At 41.1% G+C, this 23,746-nt stretch overlaps 2 protein-coding genes across 2 annotated transcripts; both read left to right on the top strand.

Moving 5' to 3' along the window:
* The first annotated feature begins 4,477 nt into the window (after positions 1-4,477).
* Positions 4,478-9,353, top strand: cdx4 (caudal type homeobox 4). Its single transcript, XM_058060818.2, has 3 exons — positions 4,478-5,146; positions 7,520-7,665; positions 8,833-9,353. Exons 1-3 carry the CDS (start codon positions 4,705-4,707, stop codon positions 9,067-9,069), a joined length of 825 nt encoding a protein of 274 aa, XP_057916801.1. The 5' UTR covers positions 4,478-4,704; the 3' UTR covers positions 9,070-9,353.
* Positions 9,354-10,104: 751 nt separating this feature from the next.
* On the top strand, positions 10,105-16,528 carry chic1 (cysteine-rich hydrophobic domain 1). The gene is made up of 7 exons (XM_078788579.1): positions 10,105-10,267; positions 11,487-11,541; positions 13,700-13,855; positions 13,938-13,994; positions 14,889-14,948; positions 15,478-15,766; positions 16,361-16,528. The coding sequence occupies exons 1-6, from the start codon at positions 10,143-10,145 to the stop codon at positions 15,526-15,528; spliced, it is 504 nt and encodes a 167-aa protein (XP_078644705.1). The 5' UTR covers positions 10,105-10,142; the 3' UTR covers positions 15,529-15,766; positions 16,361-16,528.
* Positions 16,529-23,746: the final 7,218 nt, after the last annotated feature.

Raw genomic sequence — 23,746 nt, 5'->3', positions numbered from 1 at the left:
ATGGCCTTCCTGTTGATGCTCAACACGCATTCCCTGCTCATTCATGAACGTTGTATCGGGACAGGAATGTGCTGGACTTCACCTCGGATGGTGAGACACTTCCCGGTCGGGACACACTGTCGGCAGCACGTCTGTTGCCCCCCTCCCTGCGGGAAAGGAAGGAACTCTCCATCCAGGTGGTCCCGACTGAAGGACGCCTGGCACCCGAGGCTTCCGATGCTGCTCCTGGTTAGTGCTGCTGTTTTCGTCTGAAGGGAACACGGGTCCTCCATGGTCCACCAGGGTCATCCAAGGTCTAGCCAGGGTCCTCCACGGTCCGCCATGGTTCTCCAGGGTCATCCAAGGTCTTGCCAGGGTCCTCCACGGTCCGCCATGGTTCTCCAGGGTCATCCAAGGTCTTGCCAGGGTCCTCCACGGTCCGCCATGGTTCTCCAGGGTCATCCAAGGTCTTGCCAGGGTCCTCCACGGTCCGCCATGGTTCTCCAGGGTCATCCAAGGTCTTGCCTGGGTCCTCCATGGTCTGCCAGGGTTCTCTAGGGTGCTGCCAGGGTCCTCCAGGGTCTTCCAGCATCCTCCAGGGTCCTGCCAGGGTCATCCAAGGTTCTCCAGGGTCCTCCAAGGTCTGTCCAGGGTCCTGCCAGGGTCATCCAAGGTTCTCCAGGGTCCTCCAACGTCTTCCAGGGTCCTCTAAGGTCTTGCCAGGGTTCTCCAGGGTCCTGCCAGGGTTCTTCAGGTTCCCCTGTGTTTACACAGAGGTAAGTGGCAAACCACCCTAACGTGCATCAATACACACTATTTTTGGAGCAGCGGGAAGGATGTTGGTGGGAATAGAGGGGGGGGGGGGGGGCGGGGGGGTCTGGACTGTCCTTTTGGTAACAAACAACAGGCTGGTGTTGGCAACCTTCCTTTTCCATGCAGCCAAAATCTTTTTCCATTTCCTGAAGCATAAATCATGAAGGGACACGAGCATCCTCTCCACATCCTCATCCTCCAAAGGAGAGGAAGACGTCACACGGGGGGGGGGGTGTTATTTCATGTCCAGAGGGCTCTAATGTTAAAAGGTGGATTTAGAAGGTTTCCTATGCTCTACAAGAATCCTGCATTTGTTAAAAAGGAGTCCTACTTTGTGGAAATGGTCTTCTCACGGTGGGGCCTGGAAGCCATAAAGGAGGGATTACTATACTCATAAACGTGGTGAAGGTCAGCAGGTGTGGGTGCCGTCACCAGATGTTTTTCAGCCGTTGTTTAACTTCTAATAATCCTTGAGAAGGTTTGAATCCCTCAGTGCTGCATGGAATGAATGTGGGCCATCCACGTCTTGGGGGCCTGGACTCCGTGAGGAGAAACGTGAAGTGTTTGCAGGATGCTGCCTCATGTGCTTCACGTTGTGTGTTTTCTAAAAATAGCGGCAGGCAGATGTTCCTCTTCCTCAACACCCCCCACCCCACTCCCCCCCCATGCAGAGAGAAAGGCCCTGTGGCCACCAAGAAAAAACATCAGTCAAGTTATGCAACCACTGGATGCTTGGGACGCCTGGCTGCCCCCCCCCCCCCCCCCCCCCATAAAAGACAGCTGTCCCAGAGCAGGAGAGGTTGTTGGTTTGATTCTGGACCACCGGAACACAATCACGTCCACAGTGGCTTTTTTTATATGCCTGCAACACCTTGGCTGCAGGCCTCGTCTACCTTAGTGTCTGCAAAGGCCAACATGCGGCCCGGGGGCCATCTGCAGCACGCAGCTGTTTTTTTATTGGCCCGCCGCAATTTTCACAAAAAAATACGAAAAAACGAAAAAATACAATCGGCACTAATTTTATAACATCGAATTTAGGAGTAAAAAAAGTCATATATTATATATTATATGATCTTAGTATCAAGTGGACTCACCCAAGACTAACAGACTTTTTCCAATGCTGGAGCCTAGCCAGCATAAAGACAAAACATCATGAAAATAGCAGTAGACGAGCGGTGTCCAAAGGGTGGCCCGGGGGCCAATTGCAGTCAATGGCTTTTTTTAATTCATAAACCCCACTGCCCTTTCTAAAATGAAAAAAGAACAACAGCGAAAATTAAAAAATCTGCAGTAAATGTACTGGATTAAAGAAGTAATCGGGAGTGGAGGTGTCATATGTAACTCAATGGCGCCATCTAGTGGAGTTAATAACAGCCAGCATGATTGGGACAAAAAAGGCAATAATCCTCATTTCAGTTTCCAACAGTTGACTTTCTTCTTCTGAATCTTCTTCTCATAATTCTGGCTTTATTCCCATCAAGTGTGGACTTTATTCTTGGAACATTACAACTTTTTCCGCAACTGAAGTTGTCACAAAAAATTTTTGATTTTATTACAGAATAATATTTTTTTATAATTTTAATATTAAAATGTTAAGGTTTTTGCAAGATAACATTTTTTTCCTCTTGAGATTTTTAAAAACTTTATCTTAACTTTATATCTAAGCTTTGTAAATATTACAATATTATGATGTTATTGTCATAACTAATATTCTTACCTAATTTTCCAAAAATTACAACTGGCATTAGAATATTGAAACTTTTTACAAAATGTATTTTTCTTTCATATTTCAACTCTACTAAAATGACATCCTAATATTACAACTTTATTCTCAGAAAATTTTTATTTTTATGTTGTTTCCAAAATAATTTGACTTTTCATCATATTGTGACTTCTTAAAATGTGTTTTTCCTTTTATATCTCAACTTTAAGTTACTAAAATGGTGAGTTTGTCTTGTCAGATGACATTTTTTTCTTGTCATATTTTGACATGTGAAATGCCTTTTTTGCCGAGTGATCATTCCAGATTCCAGGTGACTCAGCATGAGCAGGAGTATGCTGCCCTCTGGCGGCCACTTGCAGTATGAACGCTGGCATGAATTCCCTCGATGCTGTCCCCCACCAAAACCACCAGAGGGCACTAAAGTGAGTGTCAGCCCTTAAGAGAAAAACAGGAAATAAAAGGTGAGACGTCATGACACTTTCATGTGTTTTTAATCTGTTTTGGGGGTTAATTTCAGCTTCACGAGGCATTTTAGTGTTTTAAAAATCCAATAAATCCAATAAAATCTTCAAAAACCAACTAGTGAAAACGCCCCCCACTTAATAAATAGCTGGATCCTTCTATTAAAGGGGAGGGAAAAGGAAAAGAGGCGAAGAAATCCAAGAAGTGTAGAGGAGGCCCATAAATATTTTGTGGCCAATAAAAGGAGTCATGTCAGCATTTATGACTTTGGCCTCAACGAGCCAATTAGTCGGCCTTGTTAAATAGCAAATGAATCGCCTTTTCAGCCTTCATCTTCTCTGTCATAATCTCATATTGTCATAATGCCATCATGTCATATTGCCATAATGCCATTATGTCACATTGCCATCATGCCATTTTGTCATGTTGTCATAATGCCATCATGTCATATTGCCATCATGTCATATTGCCATAATGCCATCATGTCATATTGCCATAATGCCATCATGTCATAATGCCATCATGTCATATTGCCATAATGCCATCATGTCATATTGCCATAATGCCATCATGTCATATTGCCATCATGTCATATTGCCATAATGCCATCATGTCATATTGCCATAATGCCATCATGTCATAATGCCATCATGTCATATTGCCATAATGCCATCATGGCATATTGCCATAATGCCATCATGGCATATTGCCATAATGGCATATCATGTCATAATGCCATCATGTCATATTATCATAATGCAATAATATTATAATGCCATAATATCATAATGCCATAATATCATAATGCCATAATATCATAATGCCATACTGTCATAATTTCATAATGTGATATTGTAATACTGCCATAATATCATAATGCCATAATGACATGATGTCATACTGCAGGACTCTTTAATCCCTTCACGTGGCGCATGTTAGGAATAATCTGGTGCCACATGAGGTGTAATCTGTCAGGGAGGGGGTGGCCGAGGTGGTGGGGGTGCTCGTGGGGGGGGGGTAGTGGTTTCCTTGGAACCGGAATTAGCTGTGAAGTGCGACCTTGAGGTGTGAAGGCGAGCTTCTCGGGGAAAAGACAAGAACATCTCGGCTACTTTGCACCTCGTTTGCACGTGAATATGCCCCCCCCCCCCAAAAAAAAGAACAACAACAACAAGAAAAAGCGGACTCGGCAAACATTCACCATAGATAGAAAGTCGTAGAAAAGTGAAAGTAAAAGAGACACATGCAGCCTGCCGTCCAATAGGGAGACTGGAATATCGATACTTCGATATCGATACTTTGGATTATTGTACCAGATTGAATCAGGACTTTTATCAAACAAAAATACTTTATGTTTCAATTGGAGACCAGACCAGAAAGGTATGGGTTCACTATGGACCCACTGTCACCTGATGACCGGGGGAGGGGGGGGTCGGAAGGGAAGCAGAGTGATAGGGGGGTTGGGGGGGGGGGGTCTTTCATTCGGATGCAAATGTCCGTCAGAGTTGACGTCAAGGCAGGGAAGAGTATACCTTTAGCATCTTGTCAACATCCCCACATCATGTGAGACCTCCACCAAGGCTGGAAGACCCGGACCCGGACTATACGTCGAAGTCTCCCTCGGGATCGCTTTCGGACTTGTTTTCCTTTGCTTTCCCTTCCCGAAGCATGTCACCCGAGAATTAAACCTTTTATCGCCGAGCCTTCCTTCCAGCGTGAGCCGAGCCATGTATGTGGGGTACCTACTGGATAAAGAGACCGGCATGTATCACCAAGGCCCAGTCAGAAGATCCAGCATCAACCTGCCCCCCCAGAACTTCGTCTCCACGCCCCAGTACCCCGACTTCAGCGGATACCACCACGTCCCCAACGTGGACTCCCACGCTCAGTCGGCGGGGAGCTGGGGGCCCTCGTCGTACGGGGCCCCCCGGGAGGACTGGGGCGCCTACAGCCTCGGACCCCCGAACGCTCTCCCCGCGCCCATCAACAACTCGTCCCCCGCGCAGGTGCCCTACTGCTCGCCCGAGTACACCCACATGCACCCGCCGGCCTCCGCGGTGCTGCAGCCGCCGCCGCCGGACAACGTCGCCGGGGCCCAGCTCTCCCCGGACCGGGAACGACGCAACTCCTACCAGTGGATGAGCAAAACCGCCCAGTCGTCCTCCACAGGTGGGTGCCCCTCCCCGGGACCGGGGTCCCTTTTCGGCCAAACCGCGCGGGCCTCGTCCGAGGCCGGTTTCCGGGTCTGATCGGGACTTTGTCGCCCCGAAGTCGCTCCGTTCTTAGAAAATCCTTCGTCTTGGCTTCGTTCTTTTCCGGAGGTGGAAACTCGTTTGTCCGAACTCGGAGACAATATGCATCATTTTTATCACTTTTTAAAAGTCATAGTTCGTCTAATTTATGACTTTGCTAAAAAAAAAAAAGACAGCAGGCCTCCTTACAGAATGGATTCCACTTCTCTTCCTAGCCCACCAAGACCGGGACGGGTCCAGGAGACCTCCTTTTTGGGACCGAGAAGAATTTATAAAACGAAAAAAATATGAAAAGTTTGATTTAGACAATTAGGTCCTTTTCTCTTTTCAAATGGAGACAAATATAGAAAATATCCACTTTGGAAAAACTCCTCATGAATCTCTTTTCAAATTAAGAAAATGAAAATGTGTTAAATTTCCCCAAATGCAGAAAATATTATTTTAAAATAGAAGAAATGTATTCAATATGGCTCGTTTCTTTTTTAATTCCACAATCATATTCATAATTATTTTCATGATGGAAATGTCTTTAAATATCCCCAAATGTAATTTAAAAGTCCATTACTTTGTTTTAAAATTGAGACAAATGTCTACAAATATTCCTTTTCCTTTTTTAAAAACGAATGTAACGAATACTTCACATCTCATTTTGGAAGCAAGGAAAATATTAATATCAAAATAGCAACAACCTTTTGTCATCTCCATCTTGAGGTCATTTTTTAACGAAAAACATTTATTTAGAAAAAACCTGATGACAATTATACTGTATATACTATATATATACTGTGTATATATCTTATACTGTATATCTAATACTGTATATATATCTAATACTGTGTATATATAAATTTAATACTGTATATATATCTTATACTGTATATTTGATACTCTCTCTATATATATCATACTGTATAATCTAGCAAATATTGCAAACAAAATCCATGAGGTTTTGAAAAGGAGAAAAGTGTGTAAAATATCCTCATGGATGAATATTATATCTCCTTTTCAAATGGAGGAACATTTTCTATTAATTGATGCAATAGAAATGATTTCCAAATGGAATTAAAGACCCTCGTGTGCTTTCATATTTCATCATATTTCATTAAACAAATGATAGTATATATATATATATATATATATATATATATATAATGGGAAATACCATCGTGTGGTTCATATACGGCATATTTCATCATATTTCATTCAAGTAAGACTAATGATAATATAAAAATATATTGAGAAATATCCTCATGTGTTTCATACAGTCTATTTCATATTCAAATGTGGAAAAACCACAGTATATGTATAAATATTTGGGGGGGGTGATTCATAGATTAAATGTAATTTTTAAAGGAAGAAATATGCCAAGTAAATGAATTAGTCTATGGAGAAAAAGGATGAATAAAACAAACATCGTCATCAAGTGTGCTGACTATACGCTACTGTATGTACTTAGTACTTTGTACTGTGTTGTACTATATATAGTGTACTATAGTGTAGGTGAGGTGGTGTAATCGTGCCTCCGTGCATGCCCAGACATCCTGGTGGAGATGGTGGAGATGGTAGATGATGGTAGATGATGACGGAGGTGCGTGGGTACGGAGAGCGTGGGAACGTGGAGCCGGCGAGGCGTCCCATCGGACGGGAGGCGTGACGGAGCGGCGCCAGGCCGCTTGTCATGCTAATAACGGCGGCCTGGCTGGGCCGTCACTTCCCCGCAAGACTGGGCAGACCGGGGGACTTCTTGTTTGTGTGCGCGTGCGCGTGCGCGTCGGCCGTCATATCCGAGCTGCTTTCGACACCTCCTCACTTTGATATGCACCCACAGGACGGGACGGGACGGGACGGGACAGGAAGGGTCCGGTCCTCTCCCAAACTAAGTGGGGCTGTCAACAGACCTCCGTATGTGTACTGCATGTACTTTATACTGCATGCATGTATACTCTATAGTATATTATAGTGCGTGGAATGCGGCTTCAAGCGTGCAGACACATTCTGGACCCCCCCCCCCGGACCCCCCCATCTTATCTCCATGTTTCTTTTGCAATCTGCAAGGAGAATCATTGCGACGGGCTTCATCATCAAAGGGCCCATTTGCGTATGAGTAGACCAAAGCCAGCAGATGTGGATTTGGGGTCTCGGCCCATAAAGATGCTCGGAGCCGATAGGCCGCTTGAGGCATGCGGTCCGACCACCTGGCCGCCTCCTTGCCTTGCTCCTTCCCTTCCTTCCTCGTTCCCTCGCTCCCTCGCTCCCTAACAGACAATCATGTTTTTTTCTTCCTCCGCAGGGAAAACGAGAACGAAGGAGAAGTACCGGGTGGTCTACACGGACCACCAGAGGCTGGAGCTGGAGAAGGAGTTCCACTTCAACAGATACATCACCATCAGGAGGAAAGCCGAGCTGGCTGTCAATCTGGGGCTCTCGGAGAGACAGGTTGGTGCGAGACACGTCACGTGATCACGTGAACTACATTCATCTAAGCCACTGGAGGAAGACATCTAGTTATTATTTATCCATCTATCCATCTATCTATGCATCTATTTATGTATCTACTATCACATCAACATGCAAGGTGTATACAGGTGTATATCATTATATATAGGTGTGTGTATAGGTGTATACATAGGTATATATAGGTGTATGTATAGGCATATACATAGGCATATATAGTTATATATAGGTGTATACATAGGTATATATAGGTGTATGTATAGGCATATACATAGGCATATATAGTTATATATAGGTGTATACATAGGCATATATGTTTATATCTAGGTATATATAGGTATGTATAGGTTGTGTGTGTATATATATATAGGTGCATATATAGTTATATATAGGTGTGTATACAGGTGCATATATAGGTATATAAGTGTATATATAGTTACATATAGGTATATAGTTACATATATAGTTACATATAGGTATTTAGGTGTGTATATATAGTATAAGTAGGTATACAGGTGTGTGTATATATAGGTATGTATAGGTATATGTAGGTACAGCAGCACCAAATGATCACTGATATAGATAGCACGTGTTGCCCAGTCATAGCAGCAAAAATTGATTTAAATTGCACAAATATGCAAGGAACAGCAGCAAAAATGGTTAGAAATGATATCAATGTGTACCAAATATGTTAGAAATGATATCAATGTGTACCAAATATGTTAGAAATGATATCAATGTGTACCAAATATGTTAGAAATGATATCAATGTGTACCAAATATGTTAGAAATGATATCAATGTGTACCAAATATGTTAGATATGACATCGATACGTACCAAATATGTTAGATATGATATCAATGTGTACCAAATATGTTAGATATGATATCAATGTGTACCAAATATGTTAGATATGATATCAATGTGTACCAAATATGTTAGATATGATATCAATGTGTACCAAATATGTTAGATATGATATCAATGTGTACCAAATATGTTAGATATGACATCGATACGTACCAAATATGTTAGATATGACATCAATACGTACCAAATATGATAGATATGATATCACCACCTACCAAATATGTTTCCCCTGAATGAGCATGGATGAATATTGATGAAAGGTTTCCAATGGATTCCAGGTGAAGATCTGGTTCCAGAACCGCCGCGCCAAGGAGAGGAAGCTGATCAAGAAGAAGATGGGTCAGTCGGACGGCAGCGGGGGTTCGGTGCACAGCGACCCGGGCTCGGTGAGCCCCCTGGCCATGCCGGGCTCCCTCAGCCCCTGCACGGACATCCACGGCGGCCTGTACCCCCCCCAGGCCATGAACACGTTGCCCTCCATCAGGAACATACAGCCCGTGACTGTCACCCAGTGATCGCACCGTTCACCTTTGTGGACCCACGGAACCAAACGGAGCACTCCGACACGCTGCAGGACACTTGGCCGGCACGGGGCCACCAGGGCACCCGGTCTGGGCCCCCGCACTCCCTCCCAGCCGCTACACCTTGGGATTTACTACCGTTAGGACTGCTGGAGCTTCTATCCTCACATAACGGCCTTTTATAGAATAGTTCAAATTACATTAGGGCAGGGTTGCTGGAAAGATTCCCAAACAACCTTGACATTGTTTGTGACTTATAAGATATAAATATTGAGGGACGGGGGGGTTGTATGTGATGTGTGAATGTGTGAACTGTTTTTTTTCCCCTGCACATTCAATCAAGTGTAATAAGGTTTGATGTTGACAATGTAAATAAATAGCTTTTTGCAGTTTTTCTATTATTTTCATCATTGTTTTTATTGGTTTTCTTGATTGTTTTGCAGCAAAAATTTATTTAAAAAAAAAAGGCAAAGCAGCAAAAATGGTTCACATGAGATAAATACGTAGCAGGCTAACAAAACTACCAAATTTCTCTTATTTGGTCCCAGCGTGTTAGCATATCTACCATAAATGACAGCAGGTTGTCGACCCGGGAGAACACCCAAACCCCAATAAAGTGGGAGCCCACATAAATCAGCTTGATGATGATATTTAGGAAATATTCATCATTGTAAATGGCGTGGCTGGGTCAAGGAGGTCAAACAACTAATTTCCCTGACAGATTATTTATGAGCTTGTTTTCCTAACAACATATCAGCCTGTCGGAAGACCCATAATGTTCATTTCTAGCCAGTTTATGGTCTTATATGTACTCAATTTTAAAGACATGTTTTCCTGTGAAGTTAATGTTTATTTCTAACTTTTTTGTTGATATTCAATAGGCTAGTTTACTAATCCATATAACACATAACTTTAAAATAATAGTATAGTCAATCATACGTCTAAACTAATGTGCTATTTGGCATTTTCCATTATTGAATTCGGCCTCTGCGTGCTCGCTCCCTTTGACGATGGCGTGCGCAGCCCCGCGAGTGACGTCATGAGCGCCTCGCTGCCCACCAGCCAACATGGCGGACTTTGATACCATTTATGAGTTAGAAGATGACGACGACGAACGCGTAGTCATCGAGGAACACTTGTCCAGATACTTCCCGGAGCCCGTGGTAATGCGCGGGGCCGGCCACATCACAGTGTAAGTGTTTCGCATGTTTTCTTTGTGCGTCACACGCCGCCTCGTCGTCGCTTGTTGTGGTGTCTTCCATCATCAGCCTGCTAGCATGCTAACCAACGAGCGAATTGACGTGTCCGGTAAAAGCAGCAGGAGTGAGCGCGTTGTCACTCTTCGTGTTGTTACGACATTAAGGTAACGTCGACTGTACTTTGCGTCACCTTGGCAACCTTTATGCTCCCGCGCTTCTAGCTGTGGCTCGTGAGGGAGTAAGGTACCTAGCAAAAGTACCTAGCTAAGGACTCGTAAACACGTATAAACAACAAATGTAAATATAAATAGCTTAAACGGGACAATGTGGGGAATTTAACCTGTTACATTACCTGATAAAACTAATAGCTGTTAGTGTTGCATTGCACAGCCATGTTTGTTTTTGTTCCAAATGTATTCAATGTAAACACTTAGCACGTGCCATTGCACCCATATGGAATAGAAGCTAAGCTACAAATGTCCCCACTGAGGGACGAATAAAGGCAAATCTTAATCGTAATCTAATCCTAAAAGTATGTATTTCATGACATGCCTATATGTAAGCAATGTGTTGTTAATGCACACTTATGCCAATCATTTTGTGGTAGACTTCATTGCATACTGTAACATTTATTTACGTGTGAAAAGTAGAAGTTATGCTAAATACTTCTTGCTATTTTTAGCTTTTTCTGTCATATTTGTCATTTTCAATCAGTCATGAATTTTCTGTGGCTGGAGTTATTTCACTCTGTGTAAATTGGAGCTACATATGTATATGATGTCATGTATTCAGACACAGAAGTGGTCATTATAGCAGGGGGTGTCCAAAGTGCGGTCTTTTTCTTCACATGGTCCCACAGAATATTTGGAACCAAAATGAAAGCCGGCCGGCCACGGAACATGACCAATTGGGAATAGGACGAATTGGGCACAGCTAAAAAGGACCAACAATGTAATGCGATTGGAATATTTGTGTCCATGTGTACGTGGCTAGTGTGTTAGCATGCTAACGTCAGTTTTCTTGTAATATTTATTTCCATAACAATTTCCATGATCAATTCCATCAAGTTGTGACCGTTTTCTGGATAGGATACGACTTTTTCTCTCCATATTTTGACTTTATTCTCATCAAATGTGGCCTTAATTGCCACTATATTATTTATTATGTAATAGGGTGAGAAATAATGACTTTTTATTATTTGTGTTTGTCCAGGTTTGGTCTGAGCAACCGCTTCGACACAGAGTTCCCCTCCGTCCTCACGGGAAAGGTAGGTGATGGATTTCCACGTTGCTAGCATGTGTGCTACCTTCCGGTGGAGATGAATCCCACAGCTAACGCCAGCGTCATTCCTTTGTCCCGCCGGGGGCCTTTCAAGCGCTTCCCCAAAGCGGGACCTATTGAAATGTCCCGAGTGGCGAGGCCGAGCCGGGCCGTGCACCCTCTGTCAATGAGTAAGCCGTCTGTAGGGCCCGGGCCGGTCGCGGCGGTGGAGGGGTCGGACGGCGGGTGATAAAATAATGGCCGGGACAAGAAAGGGCGGCTTCCTGGGTCAGACGCAGGAAGACAAAAAAGGGCTGCGGGGGCCGGAGCAATGCGGAGGGAAGTGGGGGGCAATAAACACGAGCTCCGCCATTGTGAGCCACGCTGACACGTGATGGACGAGCTCACAATTATGATGATTGAAGGCTGCGGATCAGGATCAGGCCCCGCTGGCCTTTAGTCCTGGGCTCTTTGGCCTGTTTGCAAAGAGACCTTAGCATCCTGTCATAAAACATTACGACCCTTTTATGGCGTACAGACCGGGCCAGGAATGAGCATCTATTCAGTCAGCCGCCTTTCACCGCCGCCGCCGTGCGGCCAGCAGGCGCGATGCTTATCTTTCCTCTTGGCCTCTTCTGGCGAGGCCTCACGGCCGCACCTCCTCTACTCGTGCACACGCACACGCACACGCACACGCGCCCTGAAACTTTCACTTTTTCAACATATACAACATTTATTTTGACAAGTTTACACTTTTATTCCCCATCTTATTTGGATCTTATTCCCATAGTATTTTATTATCAGTTGTATTTTATTTAGCCCTTATTCCCATAATAGTATGACTTTATTCCCCTAGTATTTTGATTTTACTACCATAGTATTTAGCCCTTATTTCCATAATAGTATGACTTTATTCCCCTAGTATTTTGATTTTATTACCATAATATTTAGCCCTTATTCCCATAATAGTATGACTTTATTCCCCTAGTATTTTGATTTTACTACCATAGTATTTAGCCCTTATTTCCATAATAGTATGACTTTATTCCCCTAGTATTTTGATTTTACTACCATAGTATTTAGCCCTTATTTCCATAATAGTATGACTTTATTCCCCTAGTATTTTGATTTTAGTACCATAGTATTTAGCCCTTATTCCCATAATATTGACACTTTATTCCCATAATATTGTACCTTTATTCCTATAATATTGAGACTTTATTCCCATCATATTCTGACTTTATTCCCATAATATTGTACCTTTATTCCCATAATATTGTACCTTTTATTCCCATAATATTGTACCTTTTATTCCCATAATATTGTACCTTTTATTCCCATAATATTGTACCTTTTATTCCCATAATATTGTACCTTTATTCCCATAATATTGTACCTTTATTCCCATAATATTGTACCTTTATTCCCATAATATTGAGACTTTATTCCAATAATATTGTGACTTTATTGCCCTAGTATTTTGATTTTATTACCATAATATTTAGCCCTTATTCCCATAATATTGACACTTTATTCCCATAATATTGTACCTTTATTCCTATAATATTGAGACTTTATTCCCACAATATTGTGACTTCATTCTCATAATATTGAGACTATTCCCATAATATTTCACCCTTATTCCTATAATATTGAGACTTTATTCCCATGATATTGTCCCATATTGTAATTTTTCCCCTGCCTGATATTCCCAAAATAAAAAAGCCAAGATGGTTTTTCCTGAATCTTCCAACTACAGCGGCTCCATTTTTCCTCTTCATAATAGGAGCTTGCTCTTTTTGCAACTTTTTTCTTGTTGGAATATGATTTTTTTTCTCTTCCTGTTTTGACTATTTTTATAAAATCACAGCTGTTTTTTTTTTTTTACTATTTTTTCTGTGCTTATTTCAGCTTCTTGTAATATTATTCTGACTTTATTCCTGTAATATTCACACTTTATTCTCATAATATTCTAACTTCCCCCAACATTATTTTCTTTAGTTTCTTATTTTACCACTTTGGATGCTACTAAAATGTTTTTTTTTCTCATAATATCAGTATTTTAGGTCATTTTATTTAAATGTTTATTTTTCCCATTTGTGCTCCTGCTTTGTGTTCTGTTCCTGGTGAAAGCGTATTCTGAGAATCTCCTGTGCGCCTCCTAGGTGGCGCCGGAGGAGTTCCGCACCAGCGTGGGCCGCGTCAACGCCTGCCTGAAGAAGAACCTTCCGGTGAACGTCAAGTGGCTCCTGTGCGGCTGCCTGTGCTGCTGCTGCACGGCCGGCTGCAGCCTGTGGCCCGTCATCTGCCTCAACAAGCGGGTAAGCGTGCTGCCTTCAAGGACATCCCGGCTGTAGCGGGACGCTTGGCCCTCAACTTCTCTCTGCTGCGCTCGTCTTGCAGACCAGGCGCTCCATTCACAAGCTGCTGGAGTGGGAGAATAACAGATTGTACCACAAGGTAACGCACCCACGCCACACCTGTCTGCCTGGGGGGGGGGGGTGATGGGGGGGTAATCTGTTTGGTAAACCTTGAAGAGCTGCGACACCAGTTGACGGCTGGAGGTCAGCAGTCAGAATGTGCTTTTGTTGAAAGGAAACGCACTTTGACCTCTGACCCGCCTCACCGACCCTCCTGGCTGCGTGAGCTCTTATTCTTTTCATTTCATACGCTTTTTACCCCCAATATTATCTTCATATTCATCATATTATTTGTCCTGAAAATTAATTTGTTCCTAAAATGTCAGTTTTTTTCTCTCTTTTTTTTGTTTAGTTTTTCAGCTCTAGTTTAATTTTCTTCTCATAATATTATGACTTTATTCCAATAATATTTTAACTTTCCCCCAAGCTTAATTTTCAAAAAATTAATTGAATTAATTAATTTAAAAAATAGTTTTGTATTTTAAAAAATAGTTTTCAATTTGTATGATTTTTTTCAATGTGAAATATCAGTGAAATATTTTCTTCTATTTCCCGATATTGTATATACGTACATCATGTATATACAGTATGTACATACAGGATGTATATACAGTATGTACATACAGGATGTATATACAGTATGTACATACAGGATGTATATACAGTATGTACATACAGGATGTATATACAGTATGTACATACAGGATGTATATACAGTATGTACATACAGGATGTACATACAGTACATCCCCTTGATAGGCTGCTTTTTAACATGCGCTGTATGATGCATTCATGGGTCTATAAAAGGGCCGTGATAGATAGCTTTAACTTTTTCTTCTTGGAATATTTACACTAATATTCCAACCGATGTATGGATTCATATTTTCATCTTATCTCTGTGTGTGTGTGTGTGTGTGTGTGTGTGTGTGTTCAGCTGGGCCTGCACTGGAAACTGAGCAAAAGAAAATGTGAGAGCAGCAACATGATGGAATATGTAAGTACAGCCTCTTCATCATCATCATCATCATCATTATTATTATTATTATTGATTATTATGAGGATCATTGCGATATCAAATGAGCCATAACCTTTTCATCATATTACCATGTTCATATCAAAGGTCTCTCTTCTTTCATATTCCAACTTTATGCTCCTCCAATCACTTTATTTTCATTTTATCCATAATTACGGCTGTTTATTTTTAATTTTCATAATATTTCACATTTCTTCCTGTAAATTTCCTTCTCATAATATTTGAACTTTACTAATAATACAGTAGCAGCAATTTGATTTGATGATGTGGAATGTCAGGACACGTGTCCACTGATTGGCTGGGATCAGTCACATGATTCCTCCTGCTTGAAAAAAAAGCTGTAATAGAATATTTAGACTTTATTCTTTAGAAACAACATTTTTTATGTCAACTTTGTTGTTTGTTGTGATGTCATTTTGGGTACGGCGTGCAGGATGCCAGTAATGTTTTTCCTTCCTGTCCCTGCCCCCCCCCCCCCCCCCCCCCCCAGGTGATTCTTATAGAATTCTTACCTAAATATCCCATATTGAGACCCGACTGAGGACTGCAGCCTCCTCCTCTCCTCTTCAGTGCCTTGTGGGAAGGAACTTGCAACACCGTCACTTTTGCTTTGAGCGCATTTTGCACATTTTCTCCAGTCAACTCTTCTACGACCCCCCCCCCCCCCCCACGCCCCCCCCCCTCCTTGCACTTGCCCTTTTCTTCCCCAGCAGAGGAAGAAGAAGCATCCACCTGGACGTCACCTTCTAATGTTACTTCCGCTTTGCTCCAGTTTGGATGTCAAAAGGATGCCCGACGTTTGCCCACAGCAGCAAAGCCGGGGGGGGGGGGGCAAAGCCCAATTTTAGGATTGGGAAGAGTAAAATGATTTTGGTACCAAGGAGGTTTGATAAGCTTTTAGCTTCTTTGGCCAATAACAGGCCCCGCGTCCCTGTTACGGCTGCCCCGGGCCCCCCCTCGTCCCGTTCGACGAACATCACCGCCTTCCCGGACCCCCCCGGCCTAAACGTCCAGTGCAGGTCATCATCCCCCTCCATCTTCTTTCCTTCCTGTAGACTTGACGTGCTGTTTATCATTCATGTGCATTGTTTACATATCGTAGCCGTTTGTGTCTGCCAATGAGACGAGCCGTACCGTAGTTGGACCTGTTACCTTGTAAGCCATAAATACTGTACAGTATATCCATATATCCATACTGGCCACGTACATCCAACATGCCACGCGTGGGCCTCACGGCTCCGGTGTTTTGCCAATGACGTTCAGCCACGCCCACTAAAGTATTTTTGTGCAAGATTGGAAACGAGCACTGGCGCTCATTTCAACGTTTTTATTTATTTCACCCGTTTTTACTCAGACGGTTCCTTTTGTTGGAGTCCAATGTTGCTGCATCCGTTTGTACTTAGAGTGCCTCTCCCATACTTCAACCACGCCTCCTACCTGCCCCCACTACCCACCCCTTGACCCCTGCCCCCTCCTCCGAACTACTGTATTGTCAATGTTTGTTAAAAAAAACGCAAATCCTCGCAAGAAAATAAACTCATTTGGACTTTTCTCAACAAGTGTTTTTTTTACTGCTGCTTTGCTGCTTGGCTACTAAGTTCACCTCATCCTGACCTTGGCAGGACCACGGCGCTCGTTTAGGAGAAGGCTAACGATATGAAGAAACGCTAAAAAGAGAAAAGAGGCAGCTAAGAATGTATGTAATGGGATGCACCCGTTTTGCTTTCAAAGAATTTTTGGAATAGGTGTCTTGTTTGACCTGTTTTTATGGCTTTAGAAGCCACAAAAAACAGGATGAGGGCGTCAATTTTTGAAAAAAAACGTAAGGGGTTAGTATGTCGTTTTTTTCAGTTTTTTCAACTTGCTCAAAATGCACTTTTCTGTTAAAATAAACACGGGAAACCTCACACACACTCAACAGGGGCCCCAGAAGGATCAAAAAATGGCATAAAAGGCCAAAAATCTTGGGCGTCAATTTTTGAAAAAAAACGTAAGGGGTTAGTATGTCGTTTTTTTCAGTTTTTTCAACTTGCTCAAAATGCACTTTTCTGTTAAAATAAACACGGGAAACCTCACACACACTCAACAGGGGCCCCAGAAGGATCAAAAAATGGCATAAAAGGCCAAAAATCTTGGGCGTCAATTTTTGAAAAAAAACGTAAGGGGTTAGTATGTCGTTTTTTTCAGTTTTTTCAACTTGCTCAAAATGCACTTTTCTGTTAAAATAAACACGGGAAACCTCACACACACTCAACAGGGGCCCCAGAAGGATCAAAAAATGGCATAAAAGGCCAAAAATCTTGGGCGTCAATTTTTGAAAAAAAACGTAAGGGGTTAGTATGTCGTTTTTTTCAGTTTTTTCAACTTGCTCAAAATGCACTTTTCTGTTAAAATAAACACGGGAAACCTCACACACACTCAACAGGGGCCCCAGAAGGATCAAAAAATGGTATAAAACGCCAAAAATCTTGGGCGTCAATTTTTGAAAAAAAACGTAAGGGGTTAGTATGTCGTTTTTTTCAGTTTTTTCAACTTGCTCAAAATGCACTTTTCTGTTAAAATAAACACGGGAAACCTCACACACACTCAACAGGGGCCCCAGAAGGATCAAAAAATGGCATAAAAGGCCAAAAATCTTGGATCTCAATTTTTGAAAAAAAACGTAAGGGGTTAGTATGTCGTTTTTTTCAGTTTTTTCAACTTGCTCAAAATGCACTTTTCTGTTAAAATAAACACGGGAAACCTCACACACACTCAACAGGGGCCCCAGAAGGATCAAAAAATGGTATAAAACGCCAAAAATCTTGGGCGTCAATTTTTGAAAAAAAACGTAAGGGGTTAGTATGTCGTTTTTTTCAGTTTTTTCAACTTGCTCAAAATGCACTTTTCTGTTAAAATAAACACGGGAAACCTCACACACACTCAACAGGGGCCCCAGAAGGATCAAAAAATGGCATAAAAGGCCAAAAATCTTGGATCTCAATTTTTGAAAAAAAAACGTAAGGGGTTAGTATGTCGTTTTTTTCAGTTTTTTCAACTTGCTCAAAATGCACTTTTCTGTTAAAATAAACACGGGAAACCTCACACACACTCAACAGGGGCCCCAGAAGGATCAAAAAATGGCATAAAAGGCCAAAAATCTTGGGCGTCAATTTTTGAAAAAAAACGTAAGGGGTTAGTATGTCGTTTTTTTCAGTTTTTTCAACTTGCTCAAAATGCACTTTTCTGTTAAAATAAACACGGGAAACCTCACACACACTCAACAGGGGCCCCAGAAGGATCAAAAAATGGCATAAAACGCCAAAAATCTTGGGCGTCAATTTTTGAAAAAAAACGTAAGGGGTTAGTATGTCGTTTTTTTCAGTTTTTTCAACTTGCTCAAAATGCACTTTTCTGTTAAAATAAACACGGGAAACCTCACACACACTCAACAGGGGCCCCAGAAGGATCAAAAAATGGCATAAAAGGCCAAAAATCTTGGGCGTCAATTTTTGAAAAAAAACGTAAGGGGTTAGTATGTCGTTTTTTTCAGTTTTTTCAACTTGCTCAAAATGCACTTTTCTGTTAAAATAAACACGGGAAACCTCACACACACTCAACAGGGGCCCCAGAAGGATCAAAAAATGGCATAAAAGGCCAAAAATCTTGGATCTCAATTTTTGAAAAAAAAACGTAAGGGGTTAGTATGTCGTTTTTTTCAGTTTTTTCAACTTGCTCAAAATGCACTTTTCTGTTAAAATAAACACGGGAAACCTCACACACACTCAACAGGGGCCCCAGAAGGATCAAAAAATGGCATAAAAGGCCAAAAATCTTGGGCGTCAATTTTTGAAAAAAAACGTAAGGGGTTAGTATGTCGTTTTTTTCAGTTTTTTCAACTTGCTCAAAATGCACTTTTCTGTTAAAATAAACACGGGAAACCTCACACACACTCAACAGGGGCCCCAGAAGGATCAAAAAATGGCATAAAACGCCAAAAATCTTGGGCGTCAATTTTTGAAAAAAAACGTAAGGGGTTAGTATGTCGTTTTTTTCAGTTTTTTCAACTTGCTCAAAATGCACTTTTCTGTTAAAATAAACACGGGAAACCTCACACACACTCAACAGGGGCCCCAGAAGGATCAAAAAATGGCATAAAAGGCCAAAAATCTTGGGCGTCAATTTTTGAAAAAAAACGTAAGGGGTTAGTATGTCGTTTTTTTCAGTTTTTTCAACTTGCTCAAAATGCACTTTTCTGTTAAAATAAACACGGGAAACCTCACACACACTCAACAGGGGCCCCAGAAGGATCAAAAAATGGCATAAAAGGCCAAAAATCTTGGATCTCAATTTTTGAAAAAAAAACGTAAGGGGTTAGTATGTCGTTTTTTTCAGTTTTTTCAACTTGCTCAAAATGCACTTTTCTGTTAAAATAAACACGGGAAACCTCACACACACTCAACAGGGGCCCCAGAAGGATCAAAAAATGGCATAAAAGGCCAAAAATGTTGGGCGTCAATTTTTGAAAAAAAACGTAAGGGGTTGGTATGTCGTTTTTTTCAGTTTTTTCAACTTGCTCAAAATGCACTTTTCTGTTAAAATAAACACGGGAAACCTCACACACACTCAACAGGGGCCCCAGAAGGATCAAAAAATGGCATAAAAGGCCAAAAATCTTGGGCGTCAATTTTTGAAAAAAAACGTAAGGGGTTAGTATGTCGTTTTTTTCAGTTTTTTCAACTTGCTCAAAATGCACTTTTCTGTTAAAATAAACACGGGAAACCTCACACACACTCAACAGGGGCCCCAGAAGGATCAAAAAATGGCATAAAAGGCCAAAAATCTTGGGCGTCAATTTTTGAAAAAAAACGTAAGGGGTTAGTATGTCGTTTTTTTCAGTTTTTTCAACTTGCTCAAAATGCACTTTTCTGTTAAAATAAACACGGGAAACCTCACACACACTCAACAGGGGCCCCAGAAGGATCAAAAAATGGCATAAAAGGCCAAAAATCTTGGATCTCAATTTTGAAAAAAAAACGTAAGGGGTTAGTATGTCGTTTTTTTCAGTTTTTTCAACTTGCTCAAAATGCACTTTTCTGTTAAAATAAACACGGGAAACCTCACACACACTCAACAGGGGCCCCAGAAGGATCAAAAAATGGCATAAAAGGCCAAAAATCTTGGGCGTCAATTTTGAAAAAAAACGTAAGGGGTTAGTATGTCGTTTTTTTCAGTTTTTTCAACTTGCTCAAAATGCACTTTTCTGTTAAAATAAACACGGGAAACCTCACACACACTCAACAGGGGCCCCAGAAGGATCAAAAAATGGTATAAAACGCCAAAAATCTTGGGCGTCAATTTTTGAAAAAAAACGTAAGGGGTTAGTATGTCGTTTTTTTCAGTTTTTTCAACTTGCTCAAAATGCACTTTTCTGTTAAAATAAACACGGGAAACCTCACACACACTCAACAGGGGCCCCAGAAGGATCAAAAAATGGCATAAAAGGCCAAAAATCTTGGATCTCAATTTTTGAAAAAAAAACGTAAGGGGTTAGTATGTCGTTTTTTTCAGTTTTTTCAACTTGCTCAAAATGCACTTTTCTGTTAAAATAAACACGGGAAACCTCACACACACTCAACAGGGGCCCCAGAAGGATCAAAAAATGGTATAAAACGCCAAAAATCTTGGGCGTCAATTTTTGAAAAAAAACGTAAGGGGTTAGTATGTCGTTTTTTTCAGTTTTTTCAACTTGCTCAAAATGCACTTTTCTGTTAAAATAAACACGGGAAACCTCACACACACTCAACAGGGGCCCCAGAAGGATCAAAAAATGGCATAAAAGGCCAAAAATCTTGGGCGTCAATTTTGAAAAAAAACGTAAGGGGTTAGTATGTCGTTTTTTTCAGTTTTTTCAACTTGCTCAAAATGCACTTTTCTGTTAAAATAAACACGGGAAACCTCACACACACTCAACAGGGGCCCCAGAAGGATCAAAAAATGGCATAAAAGGCCAAAAATCTTGGGCGTCAATTTTTGAAAAAAAACGTAAGGGGTTAGTATGTCGTTTTTTTCAGTTTTTTCAACTTGCTCAAAATGCACTTTTCTGTTAAAATAAACACGGGAAACCTCACACACACTCAACAGGGGCCCCAGAAGGATCAAAAAATGGCATAAAAGGCCAAAAATCTTGGATCTCAATTTTTGAAAAAAAACGTAAGGGGTTAGTATGTCGTTTTTTTCAGTTTTTTCAACTTGCTCAAAATGCACTTTTCTGTTAAAATAAACACGGGAAACCTCACACACACTCAACAGGGGCCCCAGAAGGATCAAAAAATGGCATAAAAGGCCAAAAATCTTGGGCGTCAATTTTTGAAAAAAAACGTAAGGGGTTAGTATGTCGTTTTTTTCAGTTTTTTCAACTTGCTCAAAATGCACTTTTCTGTTAAAATAAACACGGGAAACCTCACACACACTCAACAGGGGCCCCAGAAGGATCAAAAAATGGTATAAAACGCCAAAAATCTTGGGCGTCAATTTTTGAAAAAAAACGTAAGGGGTTAGTATGTCGTTTTTTTCAGTTTTTTCAACTTGCTCAAAATGCACTTTTCTGTTAAAATAAACACGGGAAACCTCACACACACTCAACAGGGGCCCCAGAAGGATCAAAAAATGGCATAAAAGGCCAAAAATCTTGGATCTCAATTTTTGAAAAAAAAACGTAAGGGGTTAGTATGTCGTTTTTTTCAGTTTTTTCAACTTGCTCAAAATGCACTTTTCTGTTAAAATAAACACGGGAAACCTCACACACACTCAACAGGGGCCCCAGAAGGATCAAAAAATGGTATAAAACGCCAAAAATCTTGGGCGTCAATTTTTGAAAAAAAACGTAAGGGGTTAGTATGTCGTTTTTTTCAGTTTTTTCAACTTGCTCAAAATGCACTTTTCTGTTAAAATAAACACGGGAAACCTCACACACACTCAACAGGGGCCCCAGAAGGATCAAAAAATGGCATAAAAGGCCAAAAATCTTGGATCTCAATTTTTGAAAAAAAACGTAAGGGGTTAGTATGTCGTTTTTTTCAGTTTTTTCAACTTGCTCAAAATGCACTTTTCTGTTAAAATAAACACGGGAAACCTCACACACACTCAACAGGGGCCCCAGAAGGATCAAAAAATGGCATAAAACGCCAAAAATCTTGGGCGTCAATTTTTGAAAAAAAACGTAAGGGGTTAGTATGTCGTTTTTTTCAGTTTTTTCAACTTGCTCAAAATGCACTTTTCTGTTAAAATAAACACGGGAAACCTCACACACACTCAACAGGGGCCCCAGAAGGATCAAAAAATGGCATAAAAGGCCAAAAATCTTGGGCGTCAATTTTTGAAAAAAAACGTAAGGGGTTAGTATGTCGTTTTTTTCAGTTTTTTCAACTTGCTCAAAATGCACTTTTCTGTTAAAATAAACACGGGAAACCTCACACACACTCAACAGGGGCCCCAGAAGGATCAAAAAATGGCATAAAAGGCCAAAAATCTTGGGCGTCAATTTTGAAAAAAAACGTAAGGGGTTAGTATGTCGTTTTTTTCAGTTTTTTCAACTTGCTCAAAATGCACTTTTCTGTTAAAATAAACACGGGAAACCTCACACACACTCAACAGGGGCCCCAGAAGGATCAAAAAATGGCATAAAAGGCCAAAAATCGTTGGGCGTCAATTTTTGAAAAAAAACGTAAGGGGTTAGGTATGTCGTTTTTTTCAGTTTTTTCAACTTGCTCAAAATGCACTTTTCTGTTAAAATAAACACGGGAAACCTCACACACACTCAACAGGGGCCCCAGAAGGATCAAAATAATGGCATTAGAAAGGAAAATCTTGGGCGTCAATTTTTGAAAAAAAACGTAAGGGGTTAGTATGTCGTTTTTTTCAGTTTTTTCAACTTGCTCAAAATGCACTTTTCTGTTAAAATAAACACGGGAAACCTCACACACACTCAACAGGGGCCCCAGAAGGATCAAAAAATGGCATAAAACGGCAAAAATCTTGGGCGTCAATTTTTGAAAAAAAACGTAAGGGGTTAGTATGTCGTTTTTTTCATTTTTTTCAACTTGCTCAAAATGCACTTTTCTGTTAAAATAAACACGGGAAACCTCACACACACTCAACAGGGGCCCCAGAAGGATCAAAAAATGGCATAAAAGGCCAAAAATTTTGGGCGTCAATTTTTGAAAAAAAACGTAAGGGGTTAGTATGTCGTTTTTTTCAGTTTTTTCCAACTTGCTCAAAATGCACTTTTCTGTTAAAATAAACACGGGAAACCTCACACACACTCAACAGGGGCCCCAGAAGGATCAAAAAATGGCATAAAACGGCAAAAATCTTGGGCGTCAATTTTTGAAAAAAAACGTAAGGGGTTAGTATGTCGTTTTTTTCAGTTTTTTCAACTTGCTCAAAATGCACTTTTCTGTTAAAATAAACACGGGAAACCTCACACACACTCAACAGGGGCCCCAGAAGGATCAAAAAATGGCATAAAAGGCCAAAAATCTTGGGCGTCAATTTTTGAAAAAAAACGTAAGGGGTTAGTATGTCGTTTTTTTCAGTTTTTTCAACTTGCTCAAAATGCACTTTTCTGTTAAAATAAACACGGGAAACCTCACACACACTCAACAGGGGCCCCAGAAGGATCAAAAAATGGCATAAAAGGCCAAAAATCTTGGGCGTCAATTTTTGAAAAAAAACATAAGGGGTTAGTATGTCGTTTTTTTCAGTTTTTTCAACTTGCT

Source organism: Doryrhamphus excisus, linkage group LG23 (genome assembly GCF_037039965.1).
Source record: "Doryrhamphus excisus strain RoL-2023G ecotype Guam linkage group LG23, RoL_Dexc_Guam_v1.1, whole genome shotgun sequence".
Classification (NCBI taxonomy): Eukaryota; Metazoa; Chordata; class Actinopteri; order Syngnathiformes; family Syngnathidae; genus Doryrhamphus; species Doryrhamphus excisus.
Note: the sequence above shows the minus strand (reverse complement) of the source record. Positions and strands in the feature narration are given on the sequence as shown.